This window comes from Schistocerca nitens, chromosome 1, assembly GCF_023898315.1.
Source record: "Schistocerca nitens isolate TAMUIC-IGC-003100 chromosome 1, iqSchNite1.1, whole genome shotgun sequence".
NCBI classification, from domain to species: Eukaryota; Metazoa; Arthropoda; class Insecta; order Orthoptera; family Acrididae; genus Schistocerca; species Schistocerca nitens.
Genome location: NC_064614.1, coordinates 964040852 through 964068400, shown reverse-complemented (window position 1 = coordinate 964068400; position 27549 = coordinate 964040852). Strand labels below are relative to the sequence as shown.

At 39.6% G+C, this 27549-nt stretch overlaps 1 protein-coding gene across 4 annotated transcripts in view; it reads right to left on the bottom strand.

The window, feature by feature from the left end:
* The window catches only part of LOC126194876 (probable E3 ubiquitin-protein ligase MGRN1), a 175199-nt gene that overhangs the window by 102491 nt on the left and 45159 nt on the right, over positions 1–27549 (bottom strand). For all 4 annotated transcript variants that reach the window (XR_007538523.1, XM_049933227.1, XM_049933234.1 and 1 more), the window contains exons 9-10: positions 15701–15809; positions 10022–10192 (exon numbers count right to left, since the gene is read on the bottom strand). Coding sequence is in view for 3 of the 4 variants with exons in the window: in XM_049933227.1 (XP_049789184.1) it covers positions 10022–10192; positions 15701–15809 (280 nt within the window). In the remaining variant the exon portion in view is untranslated. The remainder of the gene's footprint in view (positions 1–10021; positions 10193–15700; positions 15810–27549) is intronic.

The following is a 27549-nucleotide window of genomic DNA, read 5'->3' as shown; positions in this document are numbered from 1 at the left end:
GTCCATGACAAACTGACATTTCCTACTCAAACCGTGTAGCTCCGCCGCCCAAGCCCGGTAAGATTGATGGGGCTGTTTACGACACCGGTAGCACGCCACGCGGGCGGCAACGACGTGGGTGTTTTTTCGGTACTAATTAGACAATAATTCACACATTTCTTGGAAGGACAGAGAGGCAGGTTCCCGCAGAGGAGCTAACTGAGATAGCAGCTGATAGATCCGTGGGGAAATCCAAGATAGAAATAACGACTTACACATAGGAGTGTCGACAATGCCGAAAGCCAAGAAGTGTTGCCGCAAACGCTTCTCATAATCCTCCCAGTCTTCAGCGGCCTCGTCGTAAGGAGGGAACGGAGGCGGAGAAGAGGAAGACAGACGATGAGTAAGCGACGTCGACTATGCCTGAATAGCAGCTGTCAGCTGTGTTTGTTGTTCAATGAACGCTTGCAGAAGCTGTTCCATGTCTGCCCCGACACGAACACACAATTCCACAACGCAGGAAAAAAAAATCCGACCTCGTCGCCAAAAAGTGTTATAACCTTTAATCACTAATAAATTGCGTGGATATACAAACGTAGAAACAATAGCGGGTTACATGCTACCAACTCTGTATCTGTCACTCAACTGCCATGCCGTGACATGCGGCCGGCGCCGTTCATAGCCAGGTGGCGCTCCCGCGCCCGGCCGAGCTGCGGAGCGCCTCTATCGCCGTGTTCGCGTACTGACATAGAGGCACTTTTAAATCTCGTGGCACTGTCACAACACTGGGGACAAAGTTAATTAACTGTAACAAACATCAAGCACAAGCACTTCTTATGGAAAGCCAACTGCTGCACAGTAGATCAATGTGATGGGCTTTATTCTTACAAGATTTCATACAGAGGTAAACTATATAAAAGTGTCACAAAACAAGACTCGTTAGTAATGAATGAAATTAAGGGGACAAAAGGATCAGGAATTGTTTTTGCTATAAATTTTCTATTGATTAGTTTCACTAACAATGGAGTAAGGAAGTTAGCTTCAAAAGCAAAACATGACCTCCATACAGATAACTATTATGGGGAAAAACTACAGTTATGTGAGCGAGCTTTGTTTCCTTCTAATGAAAAGCACTTGTGAATTATATAAGAAGATGCCTTATTTTGGGAATCAAATGAAAATTCAGTACACTAGAAACTGTGCATCTCCCAAGCTTATGACCATTTTGACGTTCATAAATGCATTACACATATGAAAAATTCTTACTACCTTAAAAATCTAAGTAGGAAGATTACAAGTGTGATAAGAACATGTGAAGCGCGTCAAAAGATAAAGGAAGACGACAGTTATGTGTTACATCAATTATATCAAACTATACCGAAGGCATTACATGACCTATCCGTCACAGACTTTGCCAAAAGGTAGAGGTTGGGGGCTACTTATATTCTTGTATTAATGGAATGTTGGTCAAACTACACAAAACTTTACCCTATAAAATACAGCTGCTGTTATAAACTGTTTGAGAGTTTATTTTATAGAAATAGGCAAAATTAACAGGGTGTTAAAAGATAATGAATCACAGTATGCTAGTAATAACATCAAGGAATTAATGGCTTGGGAAGCCATTACGCACACAATCATTTCAAAACATCATCCACAATCAGACCCCTGTGAGAGCATTAGGTCGACCCACAGAATGGTAACCTATATCATGTTAGGGAGTTAGATTTTGAGAGAAACATTAGCATTGTAAGGATTGTAAATAGGAAATAGGGAGATTACGTTGAACATATTGCTCAATGAAACACACTACATGGGCACAGTTGATTCAGAAATTTCAGGTAATCTTGAATGAATTACCAAATTTGTCTATGGTAGAAATAATTAACAGGATATTTGTTGAGGAACCACTATTAAAGAACCAAGACATAAAACCTGACAACGTACAGAATCTTGTGCAAGAACATCAGAGCAAGCAGACAGAACTCTGGAGTGCAAAAACATTACAGGGGGGCAATTATGCCTGTATTTGACATTGATGACCTGGTATTAGTCAGGGAGTATCATCCTAATTCCAACTCGAAAAAGGAAACCAGCAAGTTCTTCCCACATTACAATGGACCATATAAAATAATTGGCACAACCCATTGTAAAGCTTTGTTTCTCCTAGATCCCAGAAGAGTCAAGAGAAATGTTTATATAATATTGATATGGTAAAAAGATTTAAACCCTCAGGGGACTCTGCAAATTACGCAGATTCAATGGGTTGATGACTGCCAGGTTCCGAGTACGCAGCTCGTTTTCCCTTTTGCACTTTCCTGTACTCTTGCCTTGTCTATCGTCCATGAATAAACTTCCCTACTACACTGGGAAGATAAACCATATGTAACGTGCAGAGAATTAGAATCACAAAAGTGATTATTCTGTCAAAGACTATTACACACAATCACAAAAGTAAAATTTCATTAATTAGTGAGTAAACATTATTTATTTTTAATTATCTATCTTTGATTACAAATAGCTAGTAATTTATTGGTGTTTACAATGTAATAAGTTAATTCATGCTGCAGTCATCAAGTGGAGCATCAAGTTCATTGTGAAAACGAGGAATTAAATTACTTTCACGCAGTTAAATACTACATGATGGGTCAATAAATACAGAGCCCTGAAAATAATTTTATGAGAAAATGACTTGACTAGGTTCTTGGATGGAAACATAGTAAATGGCATAAGATATTTTATAATAATATAACAGAGGCTGCAGTAGGCACTGGGAGATGAAGAAGATTGCACAGGATAGAGTAGCATGGAGAGCTGAATCAAACCAGTCTCAGAACTGAAGACTACAACAACAACAACAACAACAACAACAACATAACATCATAACATAATATCATATAATATAATTATAATATTTTATAACACATAAATTTGATACTTTTCATTTCCTGTTACAGATATTATGATTGGGTTTGTAACCATTTTTGTGGAGGAGGTTAAGTACTGTAAGTAATCAGGTAACTCTAGACCCCTAGATGATCTTATCTGCTGCAAAAAAATATTTATGGTGGTAAGCATACAACTACACCAACCATATTCTATTAGCAAGAACATTTCCTTTTATGTTGATACTCTGTCAATAGGGGGATGTCAGGACCAATTCTGGCATCTTCATGGGTGAAGTCAGGAAGTCTCTTCTGTAGGCTATGCCAAACATCTTCATCCTCTGTCTCCTCGGCAAAGAACCTTTCAGGAAGGGAATCCTGGTGTGTGGAGACGTATGGGAATGAGTCTCTGGGGACTGTTTCCCATCTTTTTCTAGTCCTAACACTTCTAATCATTCTTTTTCTTTCTTTCTTCTCCAACAAGACTACTGGCTCTATTATACCTCTGACCATATTCAACAGTTTCTATTGCAGAAACCTTTCTCAGTTCAGTTTCACTACCTGTCCTTACATGAAGGCATAAGGAATAAAACACACACACACACACACACACACACACACACACACACACACACACCATAGTAGCTCAAATTACACCCATTCAAATCTTTAGGTACCATTCTAGGATTTTTAAGGCATGAAAGTTGCAATAAATCATAGCAATGTAATGTTTGGCATGTCAGCAATGTCAACAGGGAAACGGAAGGGAATTACACCCATTCCCTAAATTTAGTTATTACATGTTAACATCCAGGCAAAATGGTTGCAGTTTGTCAAGGAGTACAATGAGAGTGTGACAAAAAAATCGGAAAATTAACATAAAATGGTACGACTATCCACCCAGAACATTAACAGAGCAACATTGGTAGGAGCTTTCCTAGTACAAAAGAGAGAGGACAATGTTGGTTTTAAAGAGGTTCAATAGATCAGGTGAAGTCATACCTACAAGGAGAAATTTCTTCAAATTATGTAAATACGGAAGGAAAAGGAAAAAAAATTTTTGTAATTGGTGTAGTGTGCCTCATATAAATTGTATGTTGGATTAAAAGGTTAGTTGGACACAGGAAAGGGAGTACCTATATCTAAGTTAGGTGGACTCATAGAAGGGATGTTAAGGAGGTAGATTTTGAGACAAACACTATCGTCTGATCCACAAATGATGGCGGTTTGCACAGCTCGAGACGAAGACAGGGATCGCATTGGTGCTGATTCCAGGCGACAGTTGTGGTAAGTGCGTACAAGTGTGTTGCACGTGAAGAATGATGTGTATACTGAAAATTATGTCTCTTGCTTGCTAGTGCAGAATTTGTCACTTACTGCCACCATCAGCCATGACAGCTCACAACAAATGGATTAAACTTTCACTAAACAACTCACTACAGTCACATTTAATGCTCACATTGGCTACGACATTCCCAGCAGAGTGCTGAGAACAGTACTGAATGCTTATTGGTTGTCAGAGAATGCATGACATAGGTGCGCAGAACATGCCTAAACTCAACTTCTATCATTCATGACTCCAGCTATACCACTTTAAGGATTGTAAATGGTTGAGAAGTACCATCCTATGGAAGAAGGACTCTAACAAGTTCTTACTGGAATAAGGAACAGCAGTGAATTTCGTTTCCCATTTGGGAAGAGTTCTCGGAACTAGTACAGTATTGGGAGAATTACCTTTATAGTGAAAGAGATGTGTCCATGTCTGCACGAACATAAAAAGCAAGTGTCAGCACTTTGCTACTGATAAAATGGGCTTATGACTCCCTCAGAGCACGTATCTGCCCAGATACAATGGAGCAAGCCTCGTTTAAAAGAAGTAGACATGGCTTATGCAATACGTCAGTGATTAACTCATTAAACATAAAAATGCAACACAGATAATTCTATATGCGGTACAAAACTAAAAAGAAGATTTTTTTTTTCTCTCATGTGTGTTCTCTCGTATACTGCAATGTTATTGATGGAACAATTACTTAACAAGTGGAAATGGTACCGATTAACTGTTTAAATGCATAAGGCGAATGATTCATCTTATCATAATTTGTAAAGTAAAGTTGAGATTTTACACAAATAATTAACAATAAGTGCTAAATAAAAATAAGTAAAACTTATAAAAGAAACACTGAAATTAATAGAGGTTAAAATAAGGTTAATCACATACATGCACTCTGTAGAGCAAATCATCAAACTGGAGAGAGGAATAGAGATTAGCAGGAGTTGCTAACTGAAAGGAGATCTTAGCTCTTGTTTCTTTTTCTTATACTGTAATGTAAGTTTTTTTTTTTTCTTTCTAGTTGAAAGTATGTAAGGATTACTAGGAAAAAAGTGCTAACATTTATTTATTATGTTAAGCAGCACGAAAAGAATCAAAAAGTTGTTACGAGTTATTTTAAGAAAGTAACTTTCATGAACTCTTACATATCAATTGGAGGATATGAGAAGTAACAAATCATTTTACAGAAAATGATGGGTAACACCCCTGGCCCTAATAAACAATGAAAGATGTTAGTGACATTTAATAGACATCTTTATTAGTAGATAAGTTTCAGGTGGCATATTGTTGGAGAAATGGTTTATTATAATGTGTAGGTGCAAAGTATATCGACACAGCATTTCTGGAAGGCAGGATGACGAGTTTAGTGCTTCCACCTGTTGTGGGCTGCTTGTTCTTAAAAATCGTGGCTTGGACACGTGTTGAACCACGGTGGGTTTTTCCCGCCCCGCACAGTTTTACTCGGCACGTACCTGTCTAAAACGCATTTTATGATTGCCTTAAACTTTTTCCATAAACATTCAACATTGTCAGTGTCGGAACAGAAATTTTCGTTTTGATCTGTTAGGTAGTCTGAAATCTGCCTTCTATTACTCTTGCTAAACAGATAAACCTTTCTCCTTTTTTTATATTCCTATTAACTTCCATATTCAGGGATGCTGCAACGGCCTTATGATCACCGATTCCCTGTTCTGCACTTACAGAGATGAAAAGTTCGGTTCTGTTTGTTATCAGCACATCCAAGATGTTATCTCCACGAGTCGGCTCTCTGTTTAATTGCTCGAGGTAAATTTCGGATAGTGCACTCAGTATAATGTCACTTGATGCTCCGTCCCTACCACCCGTCCTAAACATCTGAGTGTCCCAGTCTATATCTGGTAAATTGAAATCTCCACCTAAGACTATAACATGCTGAGAAAATTTATGTGAAATGTATTCCAAATTTTCTCTCAGTTGTTCTGCCACTAATGCTGCTGAGTCGGGAGGTTGGTAAAAGAAGCCAATTATTAACCTAGCTCGGTTGTTGAGTGTAACCTCCACCCATAATAATTCACAGGAACTATCCACTTCTAACTTCACTACAGGATAAACTACTACTAACAGCGACAAACACGCCACCACCGGTTGCATGCAATCTATCCTTTCTAAACACCGTCTGTGCCTTTGTAAAAATTTCGGCAGAATTTATCTCTGGCTTCAGCCAGCTTTCTGTACCTATAACAATTTCAGCTTCGGTGCTTTCTATCAGCGCTTGAAGTTCCGGTACTTTACCAATGCAGCTTCGACAGTTTACAATTACAATGTCAATGTAAAAATTTGTGTTAATATGCATTTTCACTATATATTGTGGATTTTAACAACTGACAAGTGTCAAAGGAATGCTACATATATAGACATACTTGCGAGAAACTTGATTGTAATTTTATTTTTGACAAACCTGTGTGCTATCTGCAACCACATCTGTGTGCTCTGTGCAACATACTGCCTCCAAAAATGCTAACATGGCATGAGTAATTAACGCACAATGGAAGATGATACACAACCAAAAAAGTTTTTGAAGATCTGAAGATGATAGTATTACCTGTTGAAACTGATCAATAAAAAATAATTTTGAGCTCAATCCCGGCTATAAGAAATTTCTTTAAAAAACAATAGCGATGTTACAGAAATAAAAACACAATAAGATTTACAACCATCATTCTATCTTACATTCTTGGTTATTTTGCTTGTCAAAAAGTATTCTCATTGTACAAGATATCTCTTGCAACAATTAGTGATATGATTGTAATATACATATCTGATGAAATTAGCTAATTATGTAAAGAAGCTTATACAGATTGGTGCTGAAAGAAGAAATATTGTTGGTCAATACATAAAATCAGAGATTATTCCAGGTTTCTTCCAGCCTCTAGCACCGAAGACACTGCAAAGGAAAAGTAGTCCACTAACATGTGCAGAAGCATGGTTATCCTGATTTTACTATGACGGGGAGTAAAACCAATATAAATAAATTACACTCCATTTTGGCTCACCTCTCCAACCTCTACTGCTGGTACAGTAATGGCTCTCTCTCTCTCTCTCTCTCCCTCTCCCCCCCCCTCTCTCCCTTTTGCCTCAAAGGTCTTCTCAAGTTCCTTGTATCTGACAATGGACCACAGTTCACATAAGCCAATTTTCAAGAGTTTTGTACCGACAGTGGCGTTTCACCCTCGGTCTAATGGCGAAGCTGACTGATATGCTTGAATATTCAAAAGTTACATGGAGAAACTCTTTCCCTTCCACACAAGGGAGCAAATCTAAAAGTTTTCTTTCTTTCTATCACTCCTTGCTGCATGATGGGAAATCGTCAGCAGAATTATTACATGGTTATCATCACTGTACCCTGTTGCATCTCATGTGGCCACTATGGAAACATGTTCATTCTTCCAAGTCAGACAAAGTACTGACTGTAGAACACAGTTTTCTTCAAAGGTTTTGGCAAGGGACAGTGTTGGAAGCATGGTGTCATCACACGAGTATCAGATTGTTCATCTTATGTCATACAATGTTCTTCTAGGCTGCACCAGTGTCACCCTAATCATCTGTGGCACAATTATGATTCTGCGACAATCTGCTTGTCCACAGATACAGCACGCCACTGGAGTCTGCAATAACAATCATCTCTGCTGTCCAGTGTGATGCCAATGGAGCCGCCGTTGCCAGTTTGCCGCAGCTGCTGCAGCTGGAGCTGACATCAGCGGAGGCAGTGCATCCAGATAGCCATCAAGACACTCCTGGATTTAGACTGCTGTCCTTCCAACCACAGAGTCTGCATGCTAGTGTGCACCCTGTGACCGGTTTTTTGGCTGGTGTTCCTGGTCACTCACAGGTGGGTATCGGGGTGCTGACAGGGAGCTGCCATTGGCCATCACTACTGTCCCTATCTCCTCATCAATGTGCACATTCAGGCCTCCCCCCCCCCCCCCCCCCAATCTCCATCCCTCGCATTGTCACATGACCCAGGACTACATGATGATAGTACAAGGTATGGGGGAGGGGGAGTAAGGTGTTGTGAGAAGAGTGAGGTCCCATGTTAAAGTTGGTACCCCACAACAGAACACAGTCACTGTCGGACACAGCCATGAATGCAAGACGTTGACAAAGACAGGCCCTCATGAGTTTCCCTATGTTGCTGCTGCTGCAAGTCTGCACAACTCGGTCCACTCTCTGACAGCCTACTCTGGCATCATTGTAGTTCAGATCTTGCAGCAAGCTAGTGTCATTAGCCAGAGCCGTGTACCAAAGTTCATAGTTACATGAAAGTGACAATTGGCTGACATTCAGTACAAGACAAAAACTGTCACGATGTTACATTACAGAATTCTACAGTACAATAACAGTTATCACTGTGTTCTGTGATCGTAATGTATATCGTCCATCTTATGGACACAGGTTTCTACTAAAGATAAGTATGTAGTACAGGACAGATTGCTACTTACCGTAAAGAAGACACGTCAAGTTGAAGACAGGCAAAATTAAATGACACCCACATATAGCTTTCGGCCACCGCCTTCATCAGTAAATCGAGGATACACATACAACATTCACAGTGTGTGTGCACATGTGTGCGCGACCACACACACACAAAAAAGCAAGCACACCTCACACACACATGGCCGCCAACTCCAGCATCTCGGGCCGGAATGCGAGATGACGTGGGACGCAAGCAGCAAACACCACAAGACAGCGTCCATCTCTCTTCCCCCACCTGTACACTACTATCCCTTCCCCACCTCCTCCAGATAGCTGACTGCATATCATGCGACATTGCTTTCTGGCCTGAGATGCTGGAGTTTGCAATCGTGTGTGCATTAAGGTGTGCTTGCTTTTTGTGTGTGCTTGCTTTTTGTGTGTGTGTGTGTGTGTGTGTGTGTGTGTGTGTGTGTGTGTCTGCAACTTGACGTGTATTCTTTACGGTAAGTAGCAGTATATCTTTTTCTACATTGTTGATATTCCTACTTGGAGTTTCCAGTGTCTCAAAGATAAGTATTCTGTATTAAAGGATTTTCCTGGAACTGAACTAATATTCTACATATGTTGTAACCACCACTGGACCTCCTCCAGAAGTGAAACCTACAGAACTGTTGTTTTAGGCTTGCTATGACATATTTAAAAATGTTTTCTGAATATATAAAAACTTTAAATGTTCAAAAAGACAAAACTGCGTGTCTGCTGTTCTAAATGTTTGTCAGTCCACCTCCAGTTGTTCCATCTGCAGGAATAGGTAAGTATATGCTCCTCATTTGTATCAATTACGTTAATGAGAAATAACTTAACAGAAAGCACAACTCCATAATAATAAAAAAAAAATGCAAATCAAAATGATCTAAATCAGTTCTCTGTATTACATTACAACTTTACATTTTACATGCTTGCCATTTTTAATTTCTATTTGAAACTTTAATCCTTTAAATATTTCAATTATGAGCCGGCATGTAATACAAAAATTAGCTAGTCTTTTCAGATAATGTTTGGAGTGCACATAAGGGTACCCTGTTCTTAATCAAATGGAACTTGTGATGACCTCAGTGGTCCCTGAACCTCATCTAATAGCCACTTATGTTTGCTGTTATGGAATAGGTATTTGATTTAATTGTTTTATTAGTGGCAGTAATATAATGTAAGGGCAGAGTCAAACAAGAGAGGAATATGTGGTTCTTAGCATAAATTATCAATCAAAAACACATCTGGAATGTAGATACTTAATACATCTAAAATTCTTACAACAGCCCAAAAAGTAAACATTAAGTCTACACTTTAGGTTTAAAAGAACAGAAGCACTTACTTCCTCAGTTTGATCCACTGTCTTTTCATTAACCAGTCTGACTGTGTCACGAGGTCTTGTAGAGTTCTTTTCTCTACTGTGAGGACGCACACTGTGCCGGACAAGAAGTGGCGATTTCGATTGTTCTTTATGATTTTCATCCTCTCTGGCTAGCAAGACTGACATACGGAACTATACAAGAAAATAGGTATAATCAATGAGAGGAATGATTTATTGTCTATTAATGAAACAAAAATTAATTTGCTTGGAACAGTAATAAAATTAAGCACTCTTACTTTACGTATCACCATACTTCTTCTCTGAATTAGCTGGATTTTGTCTTGGAATATTTTCCTTGACTAGAAAGTTGCCTTTTCTCTTTTCAAAAGATGCATTTGCTTATTTTTTTTAACAATGTCCTAAACAATTACAGGCAGTAAGATAATTATTTTACCTACTTGAGATTAAGGTTATATAAAAAAAAAACTGACTTGAAAGGTCACATCAAAGAACTTGAGAGTGTAACAGCTAGCATTTTTCCGTTGTTAGACAGGAATTAAAGTGAGTATTTAAATAGTGGGAATCCTGCCACAAATAAATTTGTAGAATTTTGTCTGGCAGGTTTCTAAACACATTAAACCACTTAGTGATTTCCCAATATCACATGAAGCTGCAGGTGATAAAAATAAAATTCTGACTAAATCCTTTTTTGAATATCATTGGTGAAGAAACAATACCGCATAAGTAGCAAAACACAAATTTTACAGGGGACACACAAAACAGTCTAGAATACCTGATACATTTCATAAGGACACAAAATCTGCGTTGTTGCACTATAATGATATTCTAGGTTGTAACACAAAGTGACACACAATATTATTTCACGGGGTATTTGTTTGCCCGTCTCCTGTACAACTTACCGCATTTATGTTGCTTTTGGTGCTGAAAAAGCGGTAACAACACCAATTTGGAAAGACTTCACAGAAAGAATTTCAAATATACACACGGTTCACACAGGTCTGATAATTTATGCAGATTTCTTCAAGGAAAAAACTGCCTAACAAAGAACTACATTGCACTGTCACTCCTGAAACAGTAACATCCAAGATGACAATCATTCATCTGGAATGTTGTCATAATAGTAATGACAATCCTTAAGAACAATGACTTTAAGTTGTAAATGATCCCATTTGTCTTTCTTGATTTTCAGTTTTTCTTGGTATTGTTTTGGGAAGCAAAATTCTCCAGAAATTTTTCTCTAACATCTTGGTATTTCTTGCCACACTTTGTCGAAAGTGGACTTGTAGCAAATAATAGCATTTGGACAGTACTGTATTGCCCTAAGGTCTGTAACTGTTGGCTCATTCTTTGCATCTCTTCCAGGCCTAAATGAGACATACAACCACAAACGTTTTTCTCCACAGTTAGTGAAAAAGGAGTAAAAGACTTCATAAGGTCGTGGCTTTCTTCTTGCCTCTTTGGATATCAAGGCATATTGGCTAGGAATTGTAACTTCATGTCCTTTGAGCTTGCACTCGATGGAACTGTTCCATCTGAGTAGGATCTTTTTCCAAAAATTTTTGTGTAATAAATACTCCAGAATCAATTACTAACGTTAAAAGGACATTTAATGAAATCACATTTCTACTCTGAAATGTGCAGACGTCAGAATATAGAATGTATGGGAGAAGATTTTCCTTAATCGTTTTGAACAGTACATCCATGATACATGGGGTACAACTTGATCCAACCAATTCACCTTGTTTTTCATCAAACCAGTGACACACGACATCATGATTTCCTAAATTATACAGTGTATAGTTATGGACAGCCAATTTTGTTTTATAATAAACTCACTAGCCTGTAAAAGTGGTACTACTTTCACAGCCTGTAAGCCCATGGTGTAGACTGTTCACGGCCTGGGTATCTTTCTTCCCTTGCCTGCTTTTTCCATTGTATGGCTGCTTCCATGAGTCTTCGATTTCTTGGGGGAAAATAAGCTACGGTTACCCTCTCCAAAAATCAAATTAGAAGTAGCCTAACTTAGCAATGAAACCCGTTTCTTAATACATTTTTCAGTGTAGAGTCTATACAGCTGTTCTTTGCTTTGTATCTGAATCAGGGCTCATCTTTTGTGTGGAATTATCCAGCCAGTATTTCACTGTCCATTCTTTAAAGCCAAGAGTATTGAGAAACATTTTTTTTTGCATACTTGATGTTTTCCTGTATCATTCCTCACATAATAAACCAGCGTGCCAATTCTCTTGGATTCATCAGTGATCTTCCCTGAATGTTTGGTTGGAATTATGTCCACAAAATTGATTACATAAATCTTCCTCTGATTCCATGACATCACTTCCCAGAAAGTGTTAAAAATTGCCTATCTGTCACCAACAGAAATTTGATAACACTTCTTTTGAACAGATTTCTGACACTTCTTTGAAGTACACATCGGGCCTAAATTTCATGGCTCTCTTGGACTATTATGAGTAATTTCGACACTTCGACTTCTTTTATATCCAAAATATGCTTGTCCGCATATTCTCAGAGTACTTTTGCCATTTTTCTTTCAGACTTCACGGCAGGCTTTAGATTTCCTTTTCCTGTCACTGCTTGAGTCACCACAAGATTCTCGGACTCTACTTTCAACATCCTTGCTTCCGTCAACTTCTGGTAAGTTATATGAAAATGTCTGGTAAAAAATCAATCATGTGGCAATAAATGTGAAAAAGTACTATTGTCTGCAGTAGCAACTGTGACTGCTTTACAATTCTAACCATTCTTGGACACAGTCAGCAAAGTTTCTAGACAACAAATATCTGTAAATCAACTTCAGAAGACCAAAGTTGAATTTCAAATTCATGTCTTTATGATAACAATGATTACAATATCATTAATATCACTAACAGTCACAATAAAAATTACCTGTGTCATTAGATGGCTCAGGAAAAGTGACTGAGAACCCACATATGAAATTAATTCTTCTTCTGTGCATGTGACTTCACTGTTACTACTGTTATCACCTGATGTTCATTCTGGATTTACATCAAAACATATAATAAAGTGGGTATTCAAAACATCTTTAGCAGAAAGGACTGAAGCGCACAATAAGTGAAGTGTAGCATTACGATATAGCAGCTGTGGCAGTGGTACTAATAAATTTTAGAGTTTTAGAAGACTGCTGTTAATGTGAGGTAAATAACAAAACAATTTTCTTACCACTGTCAATCACTCACAAGAAGGATTCTTCGCTTTCATGTGCTAAGTTCAGCTGAAAAACTATTTTTTCCTCAGAGAAGGGATCATCTTGCAAAATGCTGTCCATTTTCATGTATTGAAGATAGTACCAAGGAACCACTTTCAAAGACTGGAAGATACACTGTAAGCAATAACAATGTGCCGTGGCTGTGTGTGCTTTTGAATTTACACGGTATTGTTTACTACATCCAAAACAATCTAGTTGTGCAGTACTTCATTCTTTTGCACTTACGCAATATTTCCATCTATTTTTTCACTGTGCCACAAGCACAGTATTGTTTTAGTTAATTTTATTTGTCAATAATTAAAAAAATCTGGCATTATAGTGGTAAGAGCAGATGCGCTGAAGTCAAGGACATCACCTGACTGAAAGATGCAAAATCAACAATCTGTCAGGGATGGGGTATTCTTTCTTCCCTAACGATATGTATTACATTTGAAACAGTACCAAACTCACCTCTTTTTGATTATCTTTAGTTGCTTTATGTAATTTTTGTATTGCACAGTTTAACTAAAATCGTTCACTTGCATTTTCTTCTTCTCATCTTTTTTCCAAATTTTCACACAGTTAGACATCAAAATTCTCTCAAAATCATCTAATAATAAAAACAACACCAAACAGATAAATTATACCACATTTTTATTGTTGTTGTTGTCGTCTTCAGTCCTGAGACTGAGACATCTCACATGTGCTGATGGGATTCAAGATTCAAGTAGGAGGGGGAGGGGAGGCAGTCCATTTGCCAAATATCCTGTCATTCCAATTGCTCCTCCACCTCCATTGTTCAATGTAGTTGCAAAGTCAGGCCGAATACACTCCTGAAGAGAGACATGTGGGGAAAGACTACAGTGTCATTGTTTCTGGGTGCATCACATGTTCCCACCTCTCATCATACAAGGGTACAGCTAGAATCACTATGCAGACAACTTGTTCTCATCTGAGAAAAGCACACAATCCCAGTCCTTGTTTATCCAGTCCCTATGTTCTTCATACCATCGCAAATCTTTGAACACGATACACTCACAAGCCAACATTATTGGGACACTGTACTCCTTCCCCACATGCATCTTTTCGGTGGTGTATTTGGCCCTGTCTACATTTCTATGAAGGACAATGGCAGGTGAAGCAGTTCTTGGAACGAGGAAGACATTTGGCAAATGAACTGCTCTGCCTGTCCCACTGCCCCTACTCATCCCTGCCCCCAACTTAGATCTCACAGAGCACATGTGCAATGACACGGGGAGATGTATTGCAGCACACCTGCATGCATTAACGGACATCCAGCAGTTGTCAACTGCACTGGTAGGTGTATGTAATGAACTACTGAAAGAACTCCTTAAAATCCTTGCGGCAAGAATGGGAGCACATTGCCCAGCATGTAGTGCCATCTGTGGTGATCACACACCTTATTAAGAACCAGATCCCGTCTTTTGTAATGTCCAGGGGACCATCATAAATCACAGTGACTTCAATTTAATTACTGTCTTTGTATAAAAGTGTCACTTGTGTTCATCTCATTGCATGTTTCTTTCAGTTACCTCCTGTACTATATATTTTACATATGGCCCAAGTTTCACAGAGCTATTTTTCTTGGTAGTGACATAACATGCGAATGTTACTTTCATCCTTAAGTTTTACACTAAAGTGTATACTAGAGACAGCTTGTTTGTATTTATCTCGTCACCAATATAACCATTCCAATTGCTGTGACTGGTAAATATGTACTTTTGATTTATGTATGTATAGTGTGCACTTTAGTAGTTTGTTTTTATGTTTTCTTCTTTCCAATGTATTACCAAGTGTTGTTATGTAGTTTATTCGCTGCTGAATCACTTTCATATTAATCACCAAACAATGGAAAATCGAAGGAAGGAATGTAACAATATTATGAGAAGGAAAGATGCTGATTCGCAGATAGGCACAACAAAAAGATTCTCACAATTATAGCTTTTGGCTGTTAAGGCCTTCGTTAACAAGACACACACACACACACACACACACACACACACACACACACACACACACTCAAGCAAATGTAACTCACACACATGAATGCAGCCTCGGGCAACTGAAACCACACTGCGAGCAGCAGCACCAGTGCATGATGGGAGTGGCGAGAGGATGGGGGTAAGGAGGAGGCTGGAGTGGGGAAGGGGAGGGATAGTATGGTGGGGGTGGCAGACAGCGAAGTGCTGCAGGTTAGACTGAAGGCAGTGGAGAGATGGGGAGGGTGGGGATACCGCAGTTTGTGTGTGTGTGTGTGTGTGTGTGTGTGTGTGTGTGTGTGTGTGTGTCGTTGACGAAAGACTTAATGGCCATAAGCTATAATTGTTAGTCTTTTTGTAGTGCCTCTCTGCAACACAGCATCTCTTTCATATCAATAAATTCTACATTAATAAGATGCCAGTTTTACATTCCAATATTAAGATAAAGATACTTACTTCTGGAGTTGTACATGAAACAGAACCTTCACGGCTAGTACGGTCTCTAGGACTCTTTTCTTCGTGTTCCAGAATTTGTTTTGTGCACTGTATCTGCTCCTGACTAGATCTGGAAAAATATAAGTAAGAAAATAATAACTGATTAGGCATTCATTTTTTCTTTTACAGTAAAGACAGTTAAGAATGAAAAGTTATGTGACACTATGAACAAAAATACTTTGCTAAAAGCAGTTGCAGGCCCAGTTACCATGAAGAAAATAGCACGAGTTATCATTGGGCACAAAAAGGGATACATCCATCAGCTTAATAAAGTAGAAGTTCCAAATCTAGAAAAAACAAAAACAACTGATAGTTTGACATTATTCTCCACCAATGGTATTGGCATGCCAATTAGTAAATGTTGCCACAGAGTGAGAAAGGCATTTACCATGACTTCACAAACAGATAAAAAGCACAGTCATGGGACACAAGATTCTATGGACGTAGCTCTAAAATGAGATTCTTTCGATCTGCACATCTGACAGAAATTGATACTGTTTGAGTTTCCATAACATGTTCAGTGAAGCTATGGTAATGGTAGTACAGGTACTGGCTGGTGTTCCTAGCCATTTGGGTCCCAACAGTTCAAGTTGGTCCACATAATGCTGACCTAGTACAACTTTCCTTTAGTGAACTTATACACTCCTGGAAATTGAAATAAGAACACCGTGAATTCATTGTCCCAGGAAGGGGAAACTTTATTGACACATTCCTGGGGTCAGATACATCACATGATCACACTGACAGAACCACAGGCACATAGACACAGGCAACAGAGCATGCACAATGTCGGCACTAGTACAGTGTATATCCACCTTTCGCAGCAATGCAGGCTGCTATTCTCCCATGGAGACGATCGTAGAGATGCTGGATGTAGTCCTGTGGAACGGCTTGCCATGCCATTTCCACCTGGCGCCTCAGTTGGACCAGAGTTCGTGCTGGACGTGCAGACCGCGTGAGACGACGCTTCATCCAGTCCCAAACATGCTCAATGGGGGACAGATCTGGAGATCTTGCTGGCCAGGGTAGTTGACTTACACCTTCTAGAGCACATTGGGTGGCACGGGATACATGCGGACGTGCATTGTCCTGTTGGAACAGCAGGTTCCCTTGCCGGTCTAGGAATGGTAGAACGATGGGTTCGATGACAGTTTGGATGTACCGTGCACTATTCAGTGTCCCCTCGACGATCACCAGTGGTGTACGGCCAGTGTAGGAGATCGCTCCCCACACCATGATGCCAGGTGTTGGCCCTGTGTGCCTCGGTCGTATGCAGTCCTGATTGTGGCGCTCACCTGCACGGCGCCAAACACGCATACGACCATAATTGGCACCAAGGCAGAAGCGACTCTCATCGCTGAAGACGACACGTCTCCATTCGTCCCTCCATTCACGCCTGTCGCGACACCACTGGAGGCGGGCTGCACGATGTTGGGGCGTGAGCGGAAGACGGCCTAACGGTGTGCGGGACCATAGCCCAGCTTCATGGAGACGGTTGCGAATGGTCCTCGCCGATACCCCAGGAGCAACATTGTCCCTAATTTGCCTGGAAGTGGCGGTGCGGTCCCCTACGGCACTGCGTAGGATCCTACGGTCTTGGCGTGCATCCGTGCGTCACTGCGGTCCGGTCCCAGGTCGACGGGCACGTGCACCTTCCGCCGACCACTGGCGACAACATCGATGTACTGTGGAGACCTCACGCCCCACGTGTTGAGCAATTCGGTGGTACGTCCACCCGGCCTCCCGCATGCCCACTATACGCCCTCGCTCAAAGTCCGTCAACTGCACATACGGTTCACGTCCACGCTGTCGCGGCATGCTACCAGTGTTAAAGACTGCGATGGAGCTCCATATGCCACGGCAAACTGGCTGACACTGACGGTGGCGGTGCACAAATGCTGCGCAGCTAGCGCCATTCGACGGCCAACACCGCAGTTCCTGGTGTGTCCGCTGTGCTGTGCGTGTGATCATTGCTTGTACAGCCCTCTCGCAGTGTCCGGAACAAGTATGGTGGGTCTGACACACCGGTGTCAATGTGTTCTTTTTTCCATTTCCAGGAGTGTATAAATGAGCTCCATCCCAATTCATATTTTAAGTAGTTTAGACATCTTCCAGACTGTCTACATTATCTTTCACAGAAGAATATTAACTGACTGATCAGAAATATGAGAAAAGAAAGTAGACCAAAATATACAGCTGCACTATGGAAAGTCTGTTACGCCTGGTATATGGGATAAGAAAAATATTCAAGGCTATAGTCAATTGTTAACAAGAAGATTAAAAATCAAATTACTGAGACTGAAGAATTGATAAATAACTAGAACATTTTTAAAACTAAATAGATCATTTGGAAACACAATACATTACACAGAAGTAAACTACATTACAGCATAATAGATAATTTTAATGTAAAATTAAGGAAAAAGATCAAAAAATACTTTTCTGTAGGATATTTTGGATCTGATACTAGAAATGATATACAAGACGTGCTAGAAGAATAATCACATAAGAATTAAATACAACTCCACCCTCACCACCACACATGTAACCCATGAAAAAGTCAAACAACAAATGGACCTGGAAAAGATCAAATGACTTTTACTATATTTTACAGCACAATAAAGATATTATTAAATCAGTATTTCTTGCACCTTTGTGACTTTCTTGCATTGTGACTACATTTTAACCTTGTGATTTTGCTGACTTGACATAGTACACACAAATTTCACAAGGCCTTTTTAGTCAGTTATCATGCTGAGCTTCCAGAATGAGATTTTCACTCTGCAGCGGAGTGTGCGCTGATATGAAACTTCCTGGCAGATTAAAACTGTGTGCCCGACCGAGACTCAAACTCGGGACCTTTGCCTTTCGCGGGCAAGTGCTCTACCAACTGAGCTACCGAAGCACGACTCACGCCCGGTACTCACAGCTTTACTTCTGCCAGTACCTCGTCTCCTACCTTCCAAACTTTACAGAAGCTCTCCTGCGAACCTTGCAGAACTAGCACTCCTGAAAGAAAGGATATTGCGGAGACATGGCTTAGCCACAGCCTGGGGGATGTTTCCAGAATGAGATTTTCACTCTGCAGCGGAGTGTGCGCTGATATGAAACTTCCTGGCAGATTAAAACTGTGTGCCTGAGGTACTGGCAGAAGTAAAGCTGTGAGTACCGGGCGTGAGTCGTGCTTCGGTAGCTCAGTTGGTAGAGCACTTGCCCGCGAAAGGCAAAGGTCCCGAGTTCGAGTCTCGGTCGGGCACACAGTTTTAATCTGCCAGGAAGTTTCATGCTGAGCTTGTTTTGCAACATTTTTGCCTTACAGATACCATTGTACTCCACTTTGCACAAGGTTTCCTCAACAGTCTGTATCTATTTCTGAGGCAGTGTCACTAGGTTTCATTCACTGTGAGGGTTAGCGCATTATCTACTAGCTGACATGTAAGTTCTGTTTAAAATTTTACCAGCAACTCAGTCCAGCTTCACACAGATAGGATAAAGTATCTACGCTCAGATGACTTGTCTGGCATAGTGGTAATTTTGTTGGCGAGCCACAGTGTAGTTATGATAAAAATTCAGAGAACAACTTCCGCAACCTTTATTTAACTTGAATGATTTAAGCAACACAGGCCAAATTAGTTCTCCGAAGGAAAGAATGTTATCTCTTCCACATTTGGAGTGAAATCTCATGGCAATGATGTGAGGTGTGAGCTACTGTGCCCCTGGTCCACCTGACTGTCTCCAGAGACAGTCTTGCGCAAGCTACATTTTCTGTGTGGCTTCTTCCCACATTTCCCAACATACCATCATAAGGAAGCACCTTTTGCCATGTACATTAGTAGTATGCATCCTCTACTACAAAACATCAGTATGAAGCACCCTCTACCACACAACATTAGTACAAAGCATGCTCTGTCATGCAATGTTGGTATGAAGCATGCTACATATAAAATATCATTACAAAGCACCCTCTGCCACACAAAATTGGCAGGAAGCACTCTCCGTCACTCAGAATTTGTACAAAGCACTTTCTGCAACATAGCATAGCTATGAAGCAACCTCTATCACAATACATTGGTACAAAGCATCGTCTGCCATGTAACTTTGGTACACTGCATCCTCTGCCATGCAACCTTGGTACGAAGCGTGCTCTCCCATGCAACATCAGTACGAAACAACCTCTGCCACGCAACATTTATGGATGCACCATCTACCACACAACATTAGTATGAAGCACCCTCTGCTATGTAATATCGCTATGAAGCACCCTCTACCACATAACATTGGTACAGAGCCAACATGCGAGCTAGTACAATTCCAAGGAATCCTGCCAGGTGTGTGTGTGTGTGTGTGTGTGTGTGTGTGTGTGTTTTTTTTTTTTTTTGGGCACCCAACGGCGGGGTCATCAGCGCCCTTACACTTATTAAAACAAACAAATGTGGAGATGAACTAAAATTGTTGTACACACATGCACTCAGAAATGACCTCACAGTCACTCTATCTCACATGCACTCTCATAAGCAGTACAACCAGTTAGGAGGGAAGATAACTAATCAAGAAATTAAAACACAAGGAGAACAAAACACAGATGAGCTAAAAGAAAAGCACAGGGAAATATAATTGGCTGACCACTTACAAAAAACTTGGATGAGGCACCCTGCTGACACGTTTAAAAAATCTCCCTAAAATATTGTTAAAAATATTGGACAATTAATAGAACTTTAAAACTCGAACCACATTCACTAGATCATTACATAAAATAAGACGGCAAATCCGCCATAGTCCACTGGTCAGCAAATAAACTGCAGTCCAATGAAATGTGGCACACCGGGATCTGTATGCCACAAGCACCACACATTGGAAGGTCCTCTCGTTGGAGTAAGAATCCATGTGTCACAGGGCTGCAGCATATGCAAAGATGAGTAAGGAAGTACTGCACGGACTAGTTGTGGGTTTATCAACACAGAGCTTGTTGTTGGTCACTTTTAGCCACTCGCCTCCCCATTGACACAGGACTTTAACTCAACAGCGAGGTAAGAGCATACAGGGGGATAGCACACCGAAATACCTGAGGGTCACAAAATGCCTCCTTGGCTGCTCGATCTGCCCTTTCATTCCCCGCAATTTCCATGTGCCCTGGTACCCAGCATAAAGACATCTCCTTCCTCAGTCATTGTAGTTGGAGGCGGGTATCCCGCATATTCTGGGTTACTTTATCTGCTGGGTACAAACGTTGGAGAGTGTGAAAGGTGCTCAGAGAATCTGAACAGATGAGAAATCTAACACTGGGAGAACATTTCATTTGCTCCAGTGCCCGTAAGATCGCATATAATTCTGCGTTGAAGACAGTAAATTCTAAAGGCAGTCTAACCTTGAGGACACGATCCGGGAAGATGACACAGCAACCAACAGAGTTCCCCTGCTTAGACCCACCCATAAAAACAGCTACATGGTTGTGGTACTCAAGACAGATAGTCAGAAGATACCACATTAAAAATGGAAGCAGGAGAGCTTTCTCTCCTCAATAGCACCAAATCTAAGATCACCCTGGGCCTCTCCAGTAACCAGGGTGGCATATGGTTAAAACCCTGGATTGGGGGCCGTACTGGCACCACACCGAGTGACTCCAGCACACTCTGCATGCGTGTGTTCCTCCTGTAATAAATGATGTTAGTTGGGCTGTGGAACCCATTCAGTATGTTCAATCTTTCCCTGAGAACATATGCAACCAAAGTAATGCTATTATACCACTAAAGTTGATAAAACCCTGCAAGGACAGTGTGGATGTAGCATTTGATGAATCTACAAATGATGTTTTACATGAAGTGTCTAATAACAGACATGATGATTCACATTTTGGGTGTCCTTACATTAAAATTAAGATTGATTAGTGGGAAGGGAACTGTTTGATTATACAGGTAGTCTGATTTGTGGCACATCTGAACAATTTAGAGACAAGGTTAAATATAGTAAGAATTTTGTGGAAATGCCTGTCGTAGGTGTAAAGATAAGAGGAGCTACAGGCAATTGGTAAAATCTCTGGTACTTTTAACGTTTAGTATAGAAGGGAAAACCTTTGAACATGGATGCATAATGATACCTAGTCTAGAACAAAATATTCACTATGTTTGTAGATTTTTAAGACTATATAATTGTGTTTTGTTTGCCATGAAGATGGTATGTAAGATCATTTAGTACAAGTTTAGTATGTAAGATGCTGTAATTTCAAGGGTTCTGTCTTATACATTGACTGAGTTTAATATATCTGTAGATTCATATGACTATACTAGTATAACTGTGTTTCATTTGTCTGGAGTTTAGTAGGTAAGATGACGTGAATTTTGTAGTTCTGTCTTATCTGTTGACTGAGTTAAAGCCTGTGGTACACTATATAATTATGTTCTATAATAATTTGTGCTTTAGAATCTAATATATATATGCCATGAGACTAAATGAGTAGATCCGTTTACAATTTTGAAATGGGACAATATTCATAACTTGTACTGCAAAGATTAGGAATAATATCTGAGCACATCAGTGTATTACCTTATTATTCCATTCTTTTCATTGCATTTAACTCTGTTTATTAATGTTTCATATGTGAACACTTTTTAATCTCAACTGACGTAAATCCCATATATCTGACTTTCAAAGTTACCAAGGCGAACACATCTCGTGTGATATGAAGGAGGTATCGAACAGCATATTTAGTACACAAAACAATGTTTCAGAATTTGATGTGAATGCTAGACAGGAAGTTACCTATCCGTTGGAGCGTGTGATGAGAACTCCAAGGAAAAAACTGAAAGATGTGGACAGATCCACACCCCACACTGCTGTATGGCTGTACCCTGCTGGTCAACTTGCAAGAGATTGTGGGTGCTGGGTAATGTACTTAAGCATCTGTTGACTGGATCTGTGTTGAGACTGATATTTGTGAACTATTAACCAAGACTACTAAAGACAGTGTTATTCAGCATAAATGCATGTTGGGGGGATTGACTTTCCTAAACATTATGGAAAGCAAGGGGAAACTACAGCCGTAATTTTTCCCGAGGACATGCAGCTTTACTGTATGATTAAATGATGATGGCGTCCTCTTGGGTAAAATATTCCGGAGGTAAAATAGTCCCCCATTCGGATCTCCGGGCGGAGACTACTCAGGAGGACGTCGTTATCGAGAGAAAGAAAACTGGCGTTCTACGGATCGGAGCGTGGAATGTCAGATCCCTTAATCGGGGAGGTAGGTTAGAAAATTTAAAAAGGGAAATGGATAGGTTAAAGTTAGATATAGTGGGAATTAGTGAAGTTCGGTGGCAGGAGGAACAAGACTTTTGGTCAGGTGATTACAGGGTTATAAATACAAAATCAAATAGGGGTAATGCAGGAGTAGGTTTAATAATGAATAAAAAAATAGGAGTTCGGGTTAGCTACTACAAACAGCATAGTGAACGCATTATTGTGGCCACGATAGACACAAAGCCCATGCCTACTACTGTAGTACAAGTTTATATGCCAACTAGCTCTGCAGATAATGAAGAAATTGATGAAATGTATGACGAGATAAAAGAAATTATTCAGGTAGTGAAGGGAGACGAAAATTTAACAGTCATAGGTGACTGGAATTCGTCAGTAGGAAAAGGGAGAGAAGGAAACATAGTAGGTGAATATGGATTGGGGGGAAGAAATAAAGAGGAAGCCGCCTTGTAGAATTTTGCACAGAGCATAACTTAATCATAGCTAACACTTGGTTCAAGAATCATAAAAGAAGGTTGTATACCTGGAAGAATCCTGGAGATACTAAAAGGTATCAGATAGATTATATAATGGTAAGACAGAGATTTAGGAACCAGGTTTTAAACTGTAAGACATTTCCAGGGGCAGATGTGGACTCTGACCACAATCTATTGGTTATGAACTGCAGATTGAAACTAAAGAAACTGCAAAAAGGTGGGAATTTAAGGATATGGGACCTGGATAAACTGAAAGAATGAGAGGTTGTAGAGAGTTTCAGGGAGAGCATAAGGGAACAATTGACAGGAATGGGGGAAAGAAATACAGTAGAAGAAGAATGGGTAGCTCTGAGGGATGAAGTAGTGAAGGCAGCAGAGGATCAAGTAGGTAAAAAGACGGGGGCTAATAGAAATCCTTGGGTAACAGAAGAAATATTGAATTTAATTGATGAAAGGAGAAAATATAAAAATGCAGTAAATGAAGCAGGCAAAAAGGAATACAAACATCTCAAAAATGAGATCGACAGGAAGTGCAAAATGGCTAAGCAGGGATGGCTAGAGGACAAATGTAAGGATGTAGAGGCTTGTCTCACTAGGGGTAAGATAGATACTGCCTACAGGAAAATTAAAGAGACCTTTGGAGAAAAGAGAACCACTTGTATGAATATCAAGAGCTTAGATGGAAACACAGTTCTAAGCAAAGAAGGGAAGGCAGAAAGGTGGAAGGAGTATATAGAGTGTTTTTACAAGGGCGATGTACTTGAGGACAATATTATGGAAATGGAAGAGGATGTAGATGAAGATGAAATGGGAGATAAGATACTGCGTGAAGAGTTTGACAGAGCACTGAAAGACCTGAGTCGAAACAAGGCCCCAGGAGTAGACAACATTCAATTAGACCTACTGATGGCCTTGGGAGAACCAGTCATGACAAAACTCTACCATCTGGTGAGCAAGATGTATGAGACAGGCGAAATACCCACAGACTTCAAGAAGAATATAATAATTCCAATACCAAAGAAAGCAGGTGTTGACAGATGTGAAAATTACCGAACTATCAGTTTAATAAGTCACAGCTGCAAAATGCTAACGCGAATTCTTTACAGACGAATGGAAAAACTGGTAGAAGCCGACCTCGGGGAAGATCAGTTTGGATTCCGTAGAAATGTTGGAACACGTGAGGCAATACTAACCTTACGACTTATCTTAGAAGAAAGATTAAGAAAAGGCAAACCTACGTTTCTAGCATTTGTAGACTTAGAGAAAGCTTTTGACAATGTTGACTGAAATACTCTCTTTCAAATTCTGAAGGTGGCAGGGATAAAATACAAGGAGCGAAAGGCTATTTACAATTTGTACAGAAACCAGATGGCAGTTATAAGAGCTGAGGGACATGAAAGTGAAGCAGTGGTAGGGAAGGGAGTGAGACAGGGTTGTAGCCTCTCCCCGATGTTATTCAATCTGTATATTGAGCAAGCAGTAAAGGAAACAAAAGAAAAATTCGGAGTAGGTATTAAAATTCATGGAGAAGAAGTAAAAACTTTGAGGTTCGCCGATGACATTGTAATTCTGTCAGAGACAGCAAAGGACTTGGAAGAGCAGTTGAACGGAATGGACAGTGTCTTGAAAGGAGGATATAAGATGAACATCAACAAAAGCAAAACAAGGATAATGGAATGTAGTCAAATTAAATCGGGTGATGCTGAGGGGATTAGATTAGGAAATGAGACAATTAAAGTAGTAAAGGAGTTTTGCTATTTAGGGAGTAAAATAACTGATGATGGTCGAAGTAGAGAGGATATAAAATGTAGACTGGCAATGGCAAGGAAATCGTTTCTGAAGAAGAGAAATTTGTTAACATCGAGTATAGATTTAAGTGTCAGGAAGTCATTTCTGAAAGTATTTGTATGGAGTGTAGCCATGTATGGAAGTGAAACATGGACGATAACCAGTTTGGACAAGAAGAGAATAGAAGCTTTCGAAATGTGGTGCTACAGAAGAATGCTGAAGATAAGATGGGTAGATCACGTAACTAATGAGGAGGTATTGAATAGGATTGGGGAGAAGAGAAGTTTGTGGCACAACTTGACTAGAAGAATGGATCGGTTGGTAGGACATGTTCTGAGGCATCAAGGGATCACAAATTTAGCATTGGAGGGCAGCGTGGAGAGTAAAAATCGTAGAGGGAGACCAAGAGATGAATACACTAAGCAGATTCAGAAGGATGTAGGTTGCAGTAGGTACTGGGAGATGAAGAAGCTTGCACAGGATAGAGTAGCATGGAGAGCTGCATCAAACCAGTCTCAGGACTGAAGACCACAACAACAACAACAACAACAACAACAACATGGAACTTTAAATCAATATGTAATTGTTTTTTATGAATTGTAAATGAATCTTCTAGGTCTTAATGTACATAGGTTAGTTGTAAGGTCAGTTAGGAACTAGTGTGGAAGACATCTATAGTATAAACAATATAACATGATGTAGTCATCTCTGCTTTCATACATTGATTTTGGATCTCAAGTTACTACATTGTGTCATTCGTCAAAGATCTTGAGTTGTGGACAGACTCATGCTTAACTCTGTACTGGGTACACCTGGGCATCGCAACTGTGTGTGTGTACTCAAGGAGAACGTACAGCCATTGATTGGAGCTCGATGCTTCTCACGATTACTCGTTGCATATAATTGAACTTATTGATTATGAACTTTATTCATTTTGTTGTGCCAAAACATGTTTTTGCTCGTTTGTGGGTTGGATTCATGGGTCGATCCCCACATCATAAACTTAGTTTGTTCCTTCATGGGTCAACATATCCCTAGATACTATGATTTATGTAGCTGATTGAATCCTACTCATTATTGAGTATATTCTTCTGGTATGTACCCAGCATCATGAGTTTTTCAAGTTGGCTCACTCATCATACACTTAGGCCCTGAAATTTTTTCTCTTTGCTTTTGGTGATTTTTAAGGTGTGATTGTATAGATCGTAACTTAACATTTATAAGTTCTAGTAATTTACATTGTCTCTGTAATTATTTCTATAGTTAAGTGGTGTAATGTTGTAGTTTTGACCTTGTATTATTGTCTTGTGACAGTATGTTCAACAAATCTGAATGACATATTCTGATATATGTATATATTCTGATTTGTATAGTGGATATTTTTTTCATGTTATCTGTAATATGTTATGTATCAGATACTTCTATACATCCATCTGCTATCCTATGCATCATTTTGTACACCTTTTGGCAAACCTTATGGTCTGTCACAAAATATTGTAAACATTCTGTTTCCAAATTTTGTGAGGGGGATATTGTAATGTGTCACCCTCCTCTAATATTACCTCCCCCCCCCCCTTTTTTTTTACAGAAATAACTGACACCATGTATACTATTGATTCTGATATATGTGAGCATTCTTGGCTGTTTAACTGAATGAAATTCATATGATTTTGTATAGGATATATTATATTTTGGGTTAAAATGTATAAAAAAGAAAATTAATTTGTTACAGTCGTTATTTACTAATCTGTATATGCGGTTAAAATTACTCTTCTTTCAAAAATATTTGAAATTACAAAATTTCTGGCACATTTAAAATTCATATTATAAATTGCACAATCTGACAATAATTATTAAATTTATTTCTGGACTCATTTATAAAATAATGACATATTTTTGTGAAGATTCTTCTTTTGTTAAGAATGTTTGTAAACTCTTTTGCTTTGTAAACTCTTTGGAATATTGTGAGTAGCACAGAACGTTAGTAGTAGTGGGCATGCCTCTGATGGAAGTAGATGAATTTCTAATCTTGTCAACAACAATGTGAATGTTCTGAAGTGGAATGGTAAAGTCGGTGTGATATAAAAGAATGGGATAAAATAAAAAGATATTCATAGCAACAGGCAAATCTTCATCAGATATTCAGTTCAACAAGAACCAGCAATGTTATAAAAATTACAGCCTCGAGAATGTACCCTAGACGCAAGACTTGGAGCCAACAACAATGAGATAATGAAGATAAATAAAAAGTTTATCTTTTGCATATCTTACGCCTCTTGAAGCTTTCAAAATTTG